This window comes from Quercus lobata, chromosome 2, assembly GCF_001633185.2.
Source record: "Quercus lobata isolate SW786 chromosome 2, ValleyOak3.0 Primary Assembly, whole genome shotgun sequence".
Lineage (NCBI taxonomy): Eukaryota > Viridiplantae > Streptophyta > Magnoliopsida > Fagales > Fagaceae > Quercus > Quercus lobata.
The window spans coordinates 28,399,681-28,416,550 of NC_044905.1; the positions used below are offsets into that span (position 1 = coordinate 28,399,681).

Genomic DNA, 16,870 nt, shown 5'->3' on the forward strand with positions numbered 1-16,870 from the left:
ATAAGTTGGCAAAATTAATTATGCCAAACACACACTTAGGGTCTATTTGGGATCTGCTTATTTTGCTGAAATTGAAAACTTTTTATCGAAAGTACTATAGATAAAGGTAAAAGTTAACTGAAATATTATAGTGAGATCCATAAATAGTACCAAAAAATACAATATGACCTATAAATAGTAGAAAAATAAGCTGAATAATAAAATAAGTTGGCAAAAAATTTTTTTTTGAGAAATTTTCAACCTATAATGTCCACTCCTTATCATCAGATTAAGACAAGAATCAATTTTTGGTGTAGGCGGAGATTAAACCCCAGATCTCTTATACAACCATCAGAGACTTTACTAGTTAAACTAACTGGAACCCACAATAAGTTGGTAAAATTAATCATGCTAAATAGACACTTAATACTTATATATATTATAATCTAAATAGCCGGCAAGCTTGTATTTTGTCTTCTTCTTTTCTTGTCTTTTTCTATATGAGTAATTCTTGTGCTGCGACAAAAGGCATAATATTGACCTCAATATTGACCACAACTCGCCTATATGATAAGTTATGATTGGTAGAGAGACAGTAGTGTGTACACGTGGAAACAACCCTCTGCCAACCACCAATGTTGCGTCTTTTACGTGGCACAAGCATTTTTGTTTCTATATATGGTTTCTTTTCTTGAATCCTAAGCCTTCAGTGTTTTCCAACAATGACAACCACTCAAGCTCTTAACTTTAAACAACTTTCATTCACAAATTTTGCTCTACTTTTCTCATTATTGCCACAACTAACAACAACAATGGCGGCAGTCACAGAATCTTTATCACATTGCAGTTCTTCTGACAAGGGTCCTGTAGTTCCCACAACCCCTTTGGTCACATTTCTTGAACGTGTCCAAGAAGCCGCTCTCAAAACCTTTAAAGAAACAAACTTTGACCCAAAACTCTACGTTGATTTGTCACTAAAGTTGAATTTTTCAACCACTGAGAAAGCTTTTGATCAGCTTCAAAAGTCTGCAAATGGGTCTTTATCGGTTGAGGGGTTAAAAGGGTTTATAGACAAGTATTTTGGGGGTGCGGGGAGTGACTTGGTGTACGTTGAACCAGTGGATTTTGTGCCTGAACCTGAGGGGTTTTTGCCAAAGGTTGAGAATCCAGAAGTGAGAGCCTGGGCTTTGGAAATACATGCTTTGTGGAAGAATTTGAGCAGGAAAGTCTCTGATGAGGTCCACAAGCGACCAGAGTTGCATACTATTCTTCCTTTGCCTGAGCAGGGGGTGATTCCGGGATCAAGATTTCGAGAGGTGTACTATTGGGATTCTTATTGGGTAATTAGGTCAGTGTTGCTTTCCTTCTTTCCCTTTGTTTTCAATTAGCTAAGAGTTCTTCTACATTCACAACTTTTGAGTTATAATCTTTGCTATAATTTTAATGTGACAAATTATAAATAGAGGCCTATCACTTGCATATATAGATCTAATAGATTTTCTCTTTCAACAATATATTTATAAGAATAGTGTACAATATTGTACATTTTTCATGTAAATGAATATAATATTGTTTATATTTGTTTAGTTTACAGTGTAAGTGTGGTGAATGTAAAACCATAATTTTTCTTTTAATAAATTAAAAGTTGTGGCTTAAATTTTGGTCCAAGACTTAAAACACACAACCAAAAAAAAAGCAAGCAAAATAAAATGTCACACAACAAACAAACACAAAAAGCAAACAAAACTTTATACTTCACAGCTAACAAAACTTTAAATTAAAAGTTGTGGCTAAAATTTTGGTCCAAGACTAAAAACATACAACCATAAAAAAGCAAACAAAATAAAATATCACACAACAAACAAACACAAAAAGCAAACAAAACTTCAGGGGCAGTTTGGAATGGTTATTTGACCAACACTTTTTAAGTTTTAAACAATATTACACATATTTTTACATATTTTTTCATTCATACGTAAATACAAATAACGTTACTAGAAGAACTTGCCAAACGGTTCCTTATACTTCACAGCAAACAAACGCTTGGAATCCTAAACCTTCACTGTTCTCCAAGAATGACAAGCACTCAAGCTCTCACCTTTAAACAACCTTCTTTCACATCTTCTGCGCACTACTTTTCTAATTTTTCTCACAACTAACAACAACAATGGCAATCACAGAATCTTTGTCAAATTGCAGTTCTTCTGACACAGGCCCTGTGATTCCCACAACCCCTTTGGTCACTTTCCTTGAACGTGTCCAAGAAGCCGCTCTCAAAACCTTTAATGAAACCAACTTTGATCCAAAACTTTACGTTGATTTGTCACTTAAGTTGGATTTGTCAACCACTGAGAAAGCTTTTGATGAGGTTCGAAAGTCTGCAAATGGGTCTTTATCGGTTGAGGGGTTAAAAGGGTTTATAGAGAAGTATTTTGAGGGTGCAGGGAATGACATGGTGTACATTGAACCAGTGGATTTTGTGTCTGAACCTGAGGGGTTTTTACCAAAGGTTGAGAACCCAGAGGTGAGAGCCTGGGCTTTGGAGGTGCATGCTTTGTGGAAGAATTTGAGTAGGAAAGTCTCTGATGAGGTCCATAAGCGACCAGAATTGAATACTATTCTTCCTTTGCCTGAGCAGGTGATGATTCCAGGTTCAAGATTTCGAGAGGTGTACTATTGGGATTCTTATTGGGTAATTAGGTTAGTTTTGCTTTCTTTTTCTCTTTTTGTTTTTAACAAGAGTTCTTCTACAACCACAACTTTTGAGACATAATTTTTGCCACAATGTGATGTGATATAGACCATATAAAAATCTATTATTTTCGTATGGATCCATTACTCATGATGATAGAAGTTGTGGTAATAAATTTTCTCTTTCAACAATTAATGACCTGCATAATTATTTTCAGAACCGTTTTTCATATTTTAGATGACATATTGTAACTAGTATAATATAATTTTCACATAGAATACAGTAGACCCCAATGCTCATGACAAAAGTTTTGAAATTTATTAGTGTATCTAGATTTATTGTATTGTTTTTTTACATAGTTTTTTTTTGAAGGGTAGCAAGGTTTATGCTATTGTAGGTCCATGTATATGCAGTAATTTAGGTTTAGTATATGGTTTCATTGGAAAATGCACAGTTTTTTTTTTTTTTTTTTGGTGAAAAAGGAAATTTCATTAAACTAAACAGAGGACAAAGTCTCAGGGCAACGCCTGTTAACATACAATCCGGAATTATCAAATTCTAAATCAGACTGAAGTTCCTGAGGGGAATCTTCATACAAACAAAAATCTACAAGCTGCTGCACTCCCATTCGAGCTAGCTTGTCTGTGCAACGGTTCGCCTCTCTGTAACCGTGCCTAACTCTGAGCTGAGGAAACTGGGCCATCATCTGCCTGCAGTCATCAAGAATGGCAGATATGATATTGTTAGACTGGTTCGGGTTGGTTAGCACATCAAAGATACTTTTAGCATCCAACTCTAACACTACAGCAGGGAAGTTTCTATGCAAACAGAGGGATAGTCCCTCCCTCACAGCCCATAATTCTGCCACAAAACTTGTGGTAATCCTGACTTTCTTGGAAAACCCAAACAACCAATTTCCATTATCATCATGAAGAATCCCACCACACCTTGCTGGTCCTGGATTCCCTAAAGACGACTCGTCAGTATTCAGCTTTACCCACCCTCTGTTAGGCCTCTCCCAGTGAATGGCTCTGAGGACCCGTCTGTGTTCAGTCACTGCATTAATGCCACAATGGATGAATTCTCGAGCTCTATGGATAATCTCAACGTGTGTGTTGGGAGACACAGGTTTGTTTTGGAATAAAACCAGATTCCTTCTCTGCCATTATATCCAAATGGCAAATAGAAAAATGGTATCCCAGTGAAGTGAAAGGGTTGCCTTAACATTCTTAGTCATCCATATTTTCAACTCCCCATTGAAAAACTCCATATCATTCCTCGCTACACCTAGGTTGAACCACACTTCTCTCACTGTCTTGCAATCCTGAAGAGCATGGACGATGGTTTCCACCTCCAAATCACACAAAGGACACATCATGTTTGTACTCATCCCCCTTTCCTCGAGGCAGGCTTTGACCCCGACACTGTTGTGCATGCATTTCCAAGCAAAGAATTTGATTTTAGGAAGAACTTTCGCCTTCCAAATCCACTCCCCATCAAACTAGCAAGGCTCATTCTCTGTGGCTAGGCTATATGCAGATTTGAGATCAAAGATTCCCTGGGGATTTGGGGACCATGAAAGTTTATCTTCAGTAGGTGCAATCATGGCAGAGGGGGTTGCTTTGATTTTCATCTTCAAATTCGTTGGCAACTCCATAGTAATCTTAGTCCAATCCCAACTACCACCAATCAGAATATCCTTCACCCTCAACCTTTCGATGTCAGGTTCAATGGGGCCTTGAATGACACTTCGTAGAGGACCCAAGTCTGACCACGAGTCACTCCAAAAATTTAGGTTACTGTCTTTCCCAAGAGACCATCTAGCTCCCTTTACAAAGGTAGCTGTACCTTTCTTGATGCCCTTCCAAACCTGGGAGCAGGGAAGCTTACTTGGATTAGGGGAATTAATCCTTCTTGAGTTACAATATTTCCTCTTCAGAACTTGTGTCCACAAAGCATCTTGCTCCGAATGCAGTCTCCAGTTTAGTTTGGCTAATAAAGCGGTATTCCAACCTTTCGCTGTTTGAAATCCCAATCCTCCCTCTTCCTTAGGCTTGGTGACTTTTTGCCAGCCAATCCAATGGATCCTCCTACCCAAATCTGAAGTGCCCCATAAAAAATTCCTATTCACCCTATCTATGCCACTCAAAATCCTTTCTGACAAATGAGCACACTGCATTGCATAGGCAGGAACAGTGGATAAGGAAGACTGAATGAGAACAGCCCTCCCTGCCATTGACAATAGATTGGCTTTCCAGCCAGCTAGCTTCTACTTCATTCGGTCAAGGATGAAGTCAAAATCATGAGAAGAGGATTCGGGGTGCCTAATGGGAATACCAAGATACTTACCAAGTGATCGGGTGGACTGGAATCTGAGGATGTCCAAAAGGGACTCTCTAGTGTCCCTATCTACATTTGGGGAGAAGAACACCCTAGATTTAGCTTCGCTCACTGATTGCCCCGATTTTTCGCAAAACTCATCGAGTACATCTCTAATGGTGGAGCAATTAACCTGATTTGCTTTGGCAAATAATACCAAGTCATCGGCGAAGAACAGGTGGGAGAAAGATGGACCACTTTTTGAGGACTTAACCGAATTCCATAGTTTCTCAGCACATTTTCCTTCCATGAGCTGCCCCAGCCAATCCATGCACACGATAAAGATATAGGGCGAGAGTGGATCTCCCTGCTTGATACCTCGAGAAGGGGTAATCGGGTCCATAGTCCCCCCATTGAATAAAATAGTAGTGGTCACTGATGAGATGTAGCTCATGATCAAATCAATGAGGTCAATGGGGAGATTTATATGGAAGAGTCATTCCCTAATAAAGCTCCATTCAAACTTGTCATAAGCTTTTTCAAGGTCAATTTTTATCGCCATGTAACCTTCTTTCCCTTTAGCTTTGTTGATGGAATGGATTAACTCTTGGACAATTATGGCATTATCAGTCCCTCTCCTTCCCGGGACAAAAGCAGTCTGCACTGGGGAAATGAGATCCCCTAGCATAGGTCTGATTCTATTCACAATGATCTTAGACACAAGCTTATATGTGGTGTTGCAAAGACTAATAGGATGGTAATTCCCAAGTGTTTCCGGACCTTGGATTTTTGGTATAAGAACTAGGTGGGTTTTATTGAGATATTTAGGCATTTTCTTGGTAGCAAAAGTCTGCCTTACTTCTTGTTTGACTAGAGAACCCACTGTTGGCCAACATCGTTGAAAGAACCCTGCATGGAGACCGTCCGGACCAGGAGCTTTATAAGGCTTCATTGATTGAAGTGCCACTGTTATCTCTTCATTAGTGACAGCTTGGTTTAGATCAACACAATCAGCTTCAGTTAGTCTAGCTTGCCATTGTGAAGGGGGGGAAATTTGCCGAGGGGTATTGCCCTTCGAAGATGAGAACAGATCCTGGAATCCTTTACGAATGACATTCATAGTATCCTCTTCTTCAAAAACCCACTCCCCCACTGTATTCTTAATGGTGTCAATCTGATTCCGCTTTCTCCTCACAAGCGTGGTGACATGGAAGAAAGAAGTGTTTCTCTCCCCTTCCACTAGCCAATTAACTCGGGACTTTGGGGCCCAAATATCTCTCTCCTGATTAAGAATGGAATCCAGCTCTTGTTGCAGCACTTTTTCAAGCTCTACCAGCTGAGCACTTGGCCTCAAAGCCATTGCCTTTTGAATACCATTAAGTCTGGCCATTATCCTCTCTTTCTTCACAAAGACATTCCCAAACTCATTTTTGTTCCAAATGGATACATCCTTGACAAACTTTTCAATTGCTTCACCTAATCGGAGAGAGTGCCTCCAAGCCCGGGATACAATATTAGGGAAGGACAGGTCCGCCAACTAGCAGCTTTGAAACTTGAAGGGGTGAGGGAGATGCTGATGATTGATTGGTTTTAACTCAAACAAAACTGGACAAGGATCAGAGTGGCATCGAGTGAGATGAGTTATTTTCGCATCTAGATATGTAGTGCACCAGCCCGGGTTTACAAAGAATTTGTCTATCCTCTCTTGGATTAGAGCTCCAACCTCCCTTTTGTTAGTCTATGTAAATCTGGGGCCTGAGAATCCCAGGTCAATCATGTTGCAACTATCCAGGCATTCTTTAAATTCTAAAGACCTAGAGCTACTCACTGCTCTGCCTCTAAACTTGTCCTCATTGGAGAGGGGCTTGTTGAAGTCCCCAGCTATAAACCATGGCATATTGTGGAGCTCAGCAAACAAACACAAGTTATTCCATAATACACGCCTTTTGGCCAACCGTGGACTAGCATAAATGGTAGAAAAGAAAAAAGTTGAGTCAAGAGAATGCACCTTCACAGAGATATGAATCTCTTGCTTGGTTTTGGAAAGGAGCGACACCTCCAACTTGCCAGTATTCTAGAGTAGCCAAAGTCTTCCAGCATACCCAATGGTGTCGGTGTGGATAGCGCCGTCAAAGGAAAGGCGGTCCGTTATTTCCTTTGCTCTGTTTCCTCCTAATCAGGTTTCCATAACCACAAAGATGGCAAGGTCATGATTTCAGACAAGGTCCCTAACGTGATCCTGAAAATTGGGCTTCAGGGTGCCCCTGCAATTCCACGCAATGATATTCATGGCTAGGCGGTGGCTTGAGGTCGGACAATCATCAACTGGTGGGAGAGGCTTCGCCTCCACCATCAAATTCCATCCCATCAGTTCCATCATCTCCTTCGAGTGATCTATCCCTAGCATTAGAGTCAGTCGATGTTGCAACACCCCCAATTTCATCTTCTGACAATACACTTGAATGGTTCTTGAAAATCCAATTTCCCATGGCTATGATTACAATCGGAGTGGATCGCCAGCTTAAACTCTTCCCCCCTCCTGGTTTGGTTCGTCGTTCAAGAAATCCCACGCTCAATTCGTCAGTGGGAGATAGCCCAATCTTCTACTTGGTTTCGTCAAAGGGAAAATCAGTTCCCATGCCTTTCGAAACCTCGTGCTGACCCAGCCCCTCACGTGTGTTGGAATTGTTCTGATCTCCATGATCACGGCCTCTAGAATCACCACAATGCCCCCTCCTAAGTTGATTGCCTACTGTGGCGGAACTTGGACTTAAGAATTGGAATGATCCCTGAGGGTTCAATGGGTAATTGCTAGGTTGAGAGGAGATGAGTGGTTCAGTGTGTGTGAGCTTAGTATGCACTAAGGGGGCGGCACTAGATGTAGCAGGTAAGGGAGCCCTAGCACGGGCCATTCCTTTCTTGCCCCTGATGGACGAGCACTGTCCCTGATCAAAGGTTTGTGGGCTTGGGTTGAATGGGTTTGAAGTGAATGGGTTTGGTAGTTCATCATCATGATCAGTTGGCTGCCTGGGTTCTGTGGAAGTTGGCTTTATGGGCTCCACTAATGCATTAAACAAATTCTCTCTTGTGGCTTGGCCCACTACAGCTTTCCTTTTCCCTACTTGGTTTTGGTCCAGTTAAGTAGCTGGATGACCATGATGACTCAGGAGTCCTTGTGAGTTGGGATCAACCAAATTCTTTGTGGGGTCCAGTCCTTTAACCAACTTGTCCCCACTCTTCCTACGTGCCACTACCATCCAAGGACTGTAGGTGTCCTCCTGTCCTAGTGCATTCTCAAACTGATGGTTTCTTGAATTGTCAGTCCATGCAATCCGTGTGGTTCCTCCACTCTCTCTCTCTCATTGCCGTGACTGCGCGGAAATTCCGACGGCATAGAGACTGGCCTTATGGAGTACGGGCATGACTCCTTTCGGTGCCCAAGGCGTCCACAAGAGAAGCAAAGTCTTTGGATACCCTCGTAGCTGACGGACTGTTTAAACTCACCAATTTGTACTGACGTGATGAGGGGCTTGTTCACATTGAGTTGAACACACAACCTTGCATATCCTCTCTATGCCTCAACCGCCATGTGAGTATTAATTCTTAGAACAGTGCCAATGGTAGAGCCAATCTGCTTGAGTGTTTGAGTCTCATAGTATTCAATAAGAAGTTCATTCAACCTGATCCACTTTGCTATGGAGGTCACGCTAGCAGTGGAAGGTTTGAAGCTTGGTTCCCATGGCCTAATAGACAGAAAATTTTCGCCTATAAACCATGGGCCCTTTTCCAAAACAGAGGCATGATCTTCCTCCAACAAGAATTGGACCAGAAAGAAGTCCTTGCCCAAATCGACGCAGTTCCCGTAGGTTTCCACAGTGATTGTAGCCAAGTATGGATAAAACTATAGCTCACCGATCTTCCATACACCTTCACAATAAGAGCTTTAGACCAAAGAGCTCTAATCCGTTGTTTGTCCATCCTGGATAGCTTGACTGCTGCCATTCCTTCTCTGAGTTCCGTGATTTCATCATCAGAGTCAGACTCTGCATCCATGTGGTCCGAGAAGAGGAAAGCTTGGGAAAACGCACCAGGGATGGCTCCCACAAGCTTTTCCTTGAAGGATAACTTGCGCCCAGGTCCTTCGCCTTCATCTGGCCTCTCACTGAAGTTTGCATGGTGAGCATCCTTCACCTTCTTGTTACTCCTTGCAAGCTTAGCTTCTTCTTCAATGGATAACGAGCATGGGGGCGTCTGTACAGTAGTCATAGAGAGCGTTTTTTACTTTGCAATATTTTCCTTTAGATTAAAGAAAAGTATTTCCAAAAGCTGCCGAAAGGAGAATTTTCTTTCTCATGGCATCTAGGTGTCACGGAATAAGTGTGATCAAAAAATCTGTTTCATAACTTTGAAAATGCATAGTTCTCCATATAGTAAAAGTCTAAAAGATATCCTATAAAAATAATAAAAAATCTAAAAGATATAACTGGTCGAGGGCCATTGTGGATGTAGCCCATGAGGTGGATCTACGTTCTACGTTCTTTCACCAATTATTTCTCTTTTTTATGATGCAGAATGAAGCAAACACCTGGACTTAATAAAAAAGAGTTCAAACTCATTGCTTTTAAGTTTACTTTTCATCATATGCATCATATGATGTTGATAATTGGTGGGGCTCCCTTGGATTTTTGTCGTGTTTATTCTTTTTGTAATAAGAAAGTATAAAGCCCAACAAATTTCACAACTATTAAAACCACAAGTTGTGATTGATAATTTGATATACAATAAAAGTGATGTCAATGGTCATTTCATGTGAAAATAATGTTACACTAAATCACAATCTACTATATTATGAAAGTTGAAATTGTTGCATCTGTTTTATTGTTACTTTGTAATAGTATTGAATGTAAGCTCAAAAGTAATTATGATTGGATTAAAGTAGTATAGTAGAGTGAAAAATGAGTTGTTTAAATTAAATATTAGAAATCTAAATGTGTATCTAGGTCACGTCATTTAAATTTTTAAATGATGTGAGCAAGAGCTCTCCACTCAAATGGTTTATCTTCAATTTAGACGTTAATGACCTGCCTTTGTTTATAACCACAATCCTAAACCAAATAAACTTCATTTCCTTGCATTACAATTTACCCATGACCTTGAAATTTACAGAGAATGAAATATAACTCATTCCTCAACTCAACTGAACCAGAGGATGGCAGACAAAACTGCAAGAATTCTTTACACATATAGTTTGGCTGTTAACTGCAAGACTTCTATTACTTACATAAAAAATGTAAAATGTAAAAATCAAATTGAACACAAGAGCCATAGAAGTGTAAAACAGAAATCTAATCTGCCATTAGATTTCACATATCTATATTTCCTATTACTCAAAAGCAAACCTCAAAACTAAGAGAGAAACAGAGACTACAAAAGTGATCCACTACAAAATATGACCAAGCTGAATGTATCCTTGTGTATGATAACGATCCTCTTGGTATGAATAACACAGGCTATTATCTTACAACAGACCCACCAAGTATGCATCAGCTGCTTTGTCTATCAACTTTTTAAAAATTGTTAGAATGTGAAAGTACTCTCACCTTTTCTGCATTTGCTTGAAGCTTGAGTTTAATTGTGCTGCTTGTAGCAAGATTTTTTTTCCCTTTTTTATTATTATTATTTTTTTGTTTTCCCTGAGAAATTATGTACAATTTAGAAAAGACTTGATCTTCTTTCCTTTAGCTTTTATTTTTTAATTTATTTTTCGGGTTAGAAAGTGGCTACACGTAGCATCCCTTAATGGGTCAACATTGATATATATATATATATATATATATTTGTGGTGCAGGGGCTTGCTAGCAAGTAAGATGCATGAGACTGCAAAAGCAATTGTGACTAATCTTATTTACTTAATAGAAGAATATGGTTATGTCCTTAATGGTGCAAGGGCTTATTACACAAATAGAAGGTAGTTTTTCTTTCATTTCTGCTTCTGTTGTTTTATTTGTATATTTTGGTGTGCTGTATTCCACACTGCTCATTCTTCTTTTCCTCATTATAACATTTTCATTGGCCTTTTCTAGATTCCGGTTATTGTCATTGGCTTTTGCTCTTTACATGCCTTTTCATTTTATTCCCTTTCCACTTTATTGTCATTTTCTTTTGGAGTATGAATTAATTTTTTTTAAAAGAAACTCTTTCTATGTTTTCATTGTGTTAATTGGAAACCAGCTTGATGCATGATGCACCTCATGTCACATAGCCATTATTGAAATATTGATGCATTCAGGGTTTTAATCATGAGGAAATTGATGCCTAAAAGTTTACAAAGCCATAAACATGACACAGCCTATGTGGTTATAACCTTCTAAATTTTCGGTCAATTAATATAGTCCAAACCTGAAATTTAAACTGTTTTTGCTACCTTTTTATTATAAATAAAATGAATTCTAGACCACTAGTCTCTAGTTGAAAGATAGGACACATACAGTTTCATTTCATTTAATTTGGTATTAATGCTTCAGCTTTTATAGAACACTTTTTGGCTAAATAATTTGATCCTCAAGTTTTTGTTTTTTTTTTTCTTCTACCTTTTGACATTTTGTCATATGAATCTCATTTATGCAAATTTCATTTACATAATTTCCTTTGTAATCTAAATGATTATATAATTGGAGTTAAACCACAAACTCGGGGGCACCTTTTGCAGCCAGCCTCCCCTCCTGAGTGCTATGGTTCATGCCATATACAGCAGGACTGGTGATATGCAATTGGTTAGAAAATCTCTCCCTGCACTTCTCAAAGAGTATCACTTTTGGAATTCAGGTACCAAGATATATATATATATATATATATATTATTTAGATGATCTCTTAACAGTCTTTTCTTTGTTTTTAAGTGGACTTATGTTTACATTTCTTCCTTAGCTTCATTTTTTGTGGCTTGAACCTTTTTAACCATTTCCTTTTCTGCTGTTGTAGGAATACATAAGGTGACCATTCAAGATGCTCAATCTTGCAACCACACCTTGAATCGGTATTATGCAATGTGGAACAAACCCAGGCCTGAATCTTCAACAATTGTATGTCCTATCTAGCTTCATGCCTTAGCATAAGATCTTTTGTATATCTAAATGGTGGATAACATTTAGAGGTGTAATCTTTAACCTATTTTTATCTCGCAGGACACAAAATCTGCTTCCAACATCTCAAATGTCTCTGAAAAACAGCATTTTTACCGTGAAGTTGCTTCATCCGCTGAATCTGGCTGGGACTTCAGCACTCGGTGGATGAGGTAATAATTTGCTCTTGAGAATCAGTCTATCCTATAAACCTTTTTAAATTTACACTCCTGTCTATCTTAATTTAATCCATATCTGCGCTTTCTTAAAGTTTAAATTGTTGTGTTTTATGTATATTTTGAGGTGTATGGAAATTGGTTTTGTTGTGCACATGCTCACCTACTGGACAGTTGAAATTCAAGTCAATCTCATTTTACTCTGCATCCAAAAACTTTGATAATTTGGGTGATCATAATCATTTCCTGTATTTTATGTGTTTCTCACAATAGGATTCAGCTTGGGTATTTGATATAGATTATTGTATTCACGTAATAGGAAAGTTAATCATTGTGCAAACTGTTAGGATGCTTTTCAATTAGTTGCCTCACATCAAAATAGTTGGGCTATTTGAGAGGTTTTGAAAGCAATGGGTAAAGAAAAGGGATTCATGAGTGTTAATTCATGTTTATGAGCATGGAATATATGGCAGAAATTCTTAATAGATGAAATAAGGGGAAAAAAAATTGAGGGAAAATGATGAGTAAGAACTAATGAGTATGCAAAATGGTCTAATAAGCTCAGTGAAAAGTGGTCTTTCCCAGTCATGAGTCATGTGATTCTTTATGGAACTATTAGGTTTCACTGCCCAAATTTCAAAATGCTTAGGGGCAATGGCTTGTCAAATTTAACCTTTAAGATATGTACAAATTGATTAATGCTGTAAGGGATTAATTTTCTTGTTGTAGGAATCCCCCAGATTTGACAACATTGGCTACAACGTCAATTTTACCTGTTGATTTAAATGCATATATACTCAGGGTATGGCTCAGATCAATTTTAGATAGAGTCTGTGAAATTAGCAACCTATTAACATGACTAGAGCTGTCTTACTTGCTGATTCAGATGGAATTAGACATTGCCTTCTTAGCAAAAGTTACTGGAGATAATGGCACTGCTGAGCACTTCTTGAAAGCTTCTCAAGCCAGAAAGGAGGCAATCAAATCTGTTTTCTGGAATGCAGAGATGGGACAATGGCTTGATTACTGGCTAAATGATAGCACATGCCAGGTAGTGTCTGATGCAAAAGTTTCTGGCTTCCAAGAGTCAGTATTTATTGTGCAATTATCCTGACTCTTAATTTTGATACTTAGGAACCTCAAACTTGGGAAGCTTGTAACCGAAATCAGAATGTATTTGCTTCAAACTTCATCCCTTTGTGGATTGAGTCATTCCACTCAGGTTTGTGACTCTTAATGTCAACCAAGAATACATTTACATACGGCCTATCTCTTCTTGCTCATCTGATACTTAACTGTCTTGCTTATCTGAGATCAGTTCCTCAGCCTAGTGAACATTCAAAGCTGGAGCTGCTCATGAGTAGTTTGATTGTTTTTCAATATACAATTGACTGAAAGATCATAATATATGGGCGACATTGCTTTTCTGTTTAAAATTCCATGGCCTGTCCCAATTCAGGTTCAATTGTTTAACAGTTTTACTAGTACTGATTCTAAGTACTGGTTCAGAGGTAACTGCAATGCAAGACAGGAAATGGGTTCAGTCTTTCCGCAATTCATGCAAAGATAATACTTCCTGGGAGTAAGGTTATGTTTGCCTGTGCTGCTAAGGTAGACAAGGCAACAAGAAAGGATAACTGAACTGACTGCTGAAAACAATTTCTAAGTGTTCACTGAGAGTGTATCTCATGGACAAATTAAATAAATATATAATTAGGTTTGGACATTTGTTCACAGATTACTTTTGCAACATACACATGTATCTTTTTTTTTTACATGTTGATGGATGCTTAACATTCTTTTGTTGTTTACATATATGAAGATAAATCCCTGGTGAAGAAAGTCATGGAAAGTCTTAAAAAATCAGGCCTGCTTCGTGCTGCTGGGATTGCAACTTCTTTGACAGATTCAGGAGAACAATGGTTAGTGACCAGTTTATATTCACCCTTTGTCGGGTTCTTTATGCTGGACATAATTAGGATTCATTGAAAAAATGAGAGAAAAGAGAAGGGGGGGGTGGGGTGGGGGGGGGGGGGGGAGATGGAGGTTCTATGAAGGGAAGGAAACATTTGCATCTTGCACTACCTTTTTCTTTAATTTAGTAGTCTATGACTATATAGAATTGAACAACAGGGACTTTCCAAATGGTTGGGCACCACTTCAACACATGATAGTTGAAGGTCTGGGTAGGTCTGAATCAAAAAAAGCGAGGTCAGTGGCTGAAGACATTGCCGTGAGGTGGATTAGAACCAACTATGTCGGCTACAAGAAAACAGGCACAATGCATGAAAAATATGATGTGGAAAAGTGTGGAGAATTTGGAGGTGGTGGTGAATATGCACCCCAGGTATGCCTTTAACTTTCGTGGAAATAATACTTGTTTTGATTGATGTCTATTGTTTGCTGGTATAAATATTCCTATTACATAAGAAATGTCCCATCTGCTTTTTACTTCACATCAAAATGTTTTTTTTTGGGGTATGTTGCAATGCAGACTGGATTTGGCTGGTCAAATGGAGTTGTTTTAGCATTTCTGGAGGAGTTTGGATGGCCTCAAGACCGGAAGATAGGTTGCTAATAATATAGGAGTTAGGGTGTGTTTATTTGGAGGTGAAACATGATGGATAAAAAACTTTTGAGAGAAAATGGAAATGAAAACTTTTTTGAAGTTTGTTTGGTTAGGAATGATGAAAAATAAATGGTGGAACCAATGTGTTTTCTCTCCTAGCCCACCAAAATATTTTCTCCCCAAAATGGAAAGAAAATTGAGGGGAGATAAAATTTTTCTTGATTGACAAAAATGCCCATGTGCACATGCACATGGGCTTCTTCAAGTTGCCTTTATGTTTTTTGCTTCTTCTTCTCCCCTGGTCTGTAACACGTTGCCTTGTTGCCTTTTTTGTTTGTTTTTCTCTTCTTTTTTCCTTTTTTTTTTGTCTCTTCTTTTTTTTTTCCCCTCTTCTGGGCAGTGATAATGCCTTTCTTTTTCTTTTGATTTTTTAGGGTCTGGGCATGATAGTTTTTTTTTTTTTTTTTAACTAGACATGATTTTTTTTTTTACATGATTTTTTTTTTCTAATAAATTTGGGTGTTTGCTCTTTTTTTGTGGTTATTTGTCACTTTTTTATTTTAATTGGACATCATTCTTTAATAAGGGTATATGAGTAAATTTATTCAAGCATTCGTTAACTGGACCCTTTGTATATGAATGGACTGAGCCAATTTCTATCTCCGTCCTTCTTAAGAGTGTGTCCTTGATTGAAATGGCTAGGTCCATTTGCGCCCTACTTGAAGAAGATATCTCATGCATATGATATTTTTATTCTCATTCTCACCATGTGTGGAACTTGTGGGACCCATACACAGTTATGATACATGCATCAAATAGAAAAGCTAATTAACTTTTTAGTTTTAATAAAGATTCTTTCTACTCAGCAAAAAAAAGGGGTTGGGACAAAATCTTCCGTCAATGTTGATTATTGACTAGTCTATTCTGATGTGTTCATTAATTAGAAGCCCCTACGTAGTGTGGAAAAAAATTAATCAATCACATTATATTATTTTCAACGAAAATAAATATATTAATGACAAAATTTAAATAAATAAATAAATGTAAATGCAAGAAATTTTGCAGGTATGCTCATTTTGGTTGTGGGGCCAAGACGGGGACAAAATCTTCAGCCAATGTTATGTTAATTATTGACTTTTCAATTCTGATGTGTTCATTAATTGGAAACCCCTAAGTACTATGAAAAAAAAGTAACCAATCACATATTTCTATTATTTTCATAAAAAAATAAATATATAAGTTACAAAATAAAAAATGTAAATGCCAAAAATTTGCAGGTATGCTAATCTTGTTTGTTGGACCATGACGGGGACACAAATTTTCAGTCAATGTTAATTATCAACTTTTTAATTTGGATGAGTTCATTAATTGGAAACCCCTACGTAATTCGGAAAAAAATTTATCAATCACATATTATATTATTTTAATATTGTTTGTTGGACCAAGACGGACAAAACCTTCTACCAATGTTTGATTATTGATTTGTTAATTTTTTTTAATAGATACAACATTCTATATTCTTTTGATGATTACTCTTTAGTATGATTACTCTTTAGTATGAGTCTGGATTAGGTTTAGTGTACAACACTGGACCCATTGGAATTGTGACACGTGTTTATTTTTGGACACATGTCTCCATCCTAACGGGTCTAGTGCATTGGAAGCACTTGACCCAAGTTGCCTTCCTTTAGTATTATATTAAGACATCAATTAGATTTTTTGTGTAAATGAAGTTTGAATCCAAATTTCTTATTCGATAATAAGGAATTTTATGAGCAATTATTTTTTTGTATAGGTGGAGTTCGAACTCAAAATCTCCTGTTCTTTTTTTAAGAAATAAACGCACACACAAAAGAGAGATAATAAAGTTTAATACAAAGACATACCACAAACTTTAATAAAAAGATAAGTAATTACCCCACAATTTTTAAGAGTATACATTATGTATAATATAATCTCTTGTTCAACTGCAAGATATTTTATTTAACTTCATTTAAGTTTAGTATAAGGTTTCT

General features: G+C 37.8%; 1 protein-coding gene across 3 annotated transcripts; it reads left to right on the forward strand.

The window, feature by feature from the left end:
- The first annotated feature begins 675 nt into the window (after window positions 1-675).
- LOC115975200 (trehalase) lies at window positions 676-15,120 on the forward strand. Of its 3 annotated transcripts, XM_031095899.1 has the most exons (12): window positions 676-1,327; window positions 2,179-2,679; window positions 10,839-10,958; window positions 11,700-11,815; window positions 11,971-12,071; window positions 12,174-12,283; window positions 13,016-13,088; window positions 13,173-13,337; window positions 13,421-13,508; window positions 14,109-14,208; window positions 14,420-14,633; window positions 14,781-15,120. In XM_031095899.1, exons 1-12 carry the CDS (start codon window positions 702-704, stop codon window positions 14,862-14,864), a joined length of 2,298 nt encoding a protein of 765 aa, XP_030951759.1. In that variant the 5' UTR covers window positions 676-701; the 3' UTR covers window positions 14,865-15,120. The 3 variants fall into 3 exon arrangements, with proteins under 3 accessions (XP_030951759.1, XP_030951760.1, XP_030951761.1); XM_031095900.1 differs by lacking the exon at window positions 2,179-2,679; XM_031095901.1 differs by lacking the exon at window positions 676-1,327 and having other exon boundaries at window positions 1,994-2,679.
- Window positions 15,121-16,870: the final 1,750 nt, after the last annotated feature.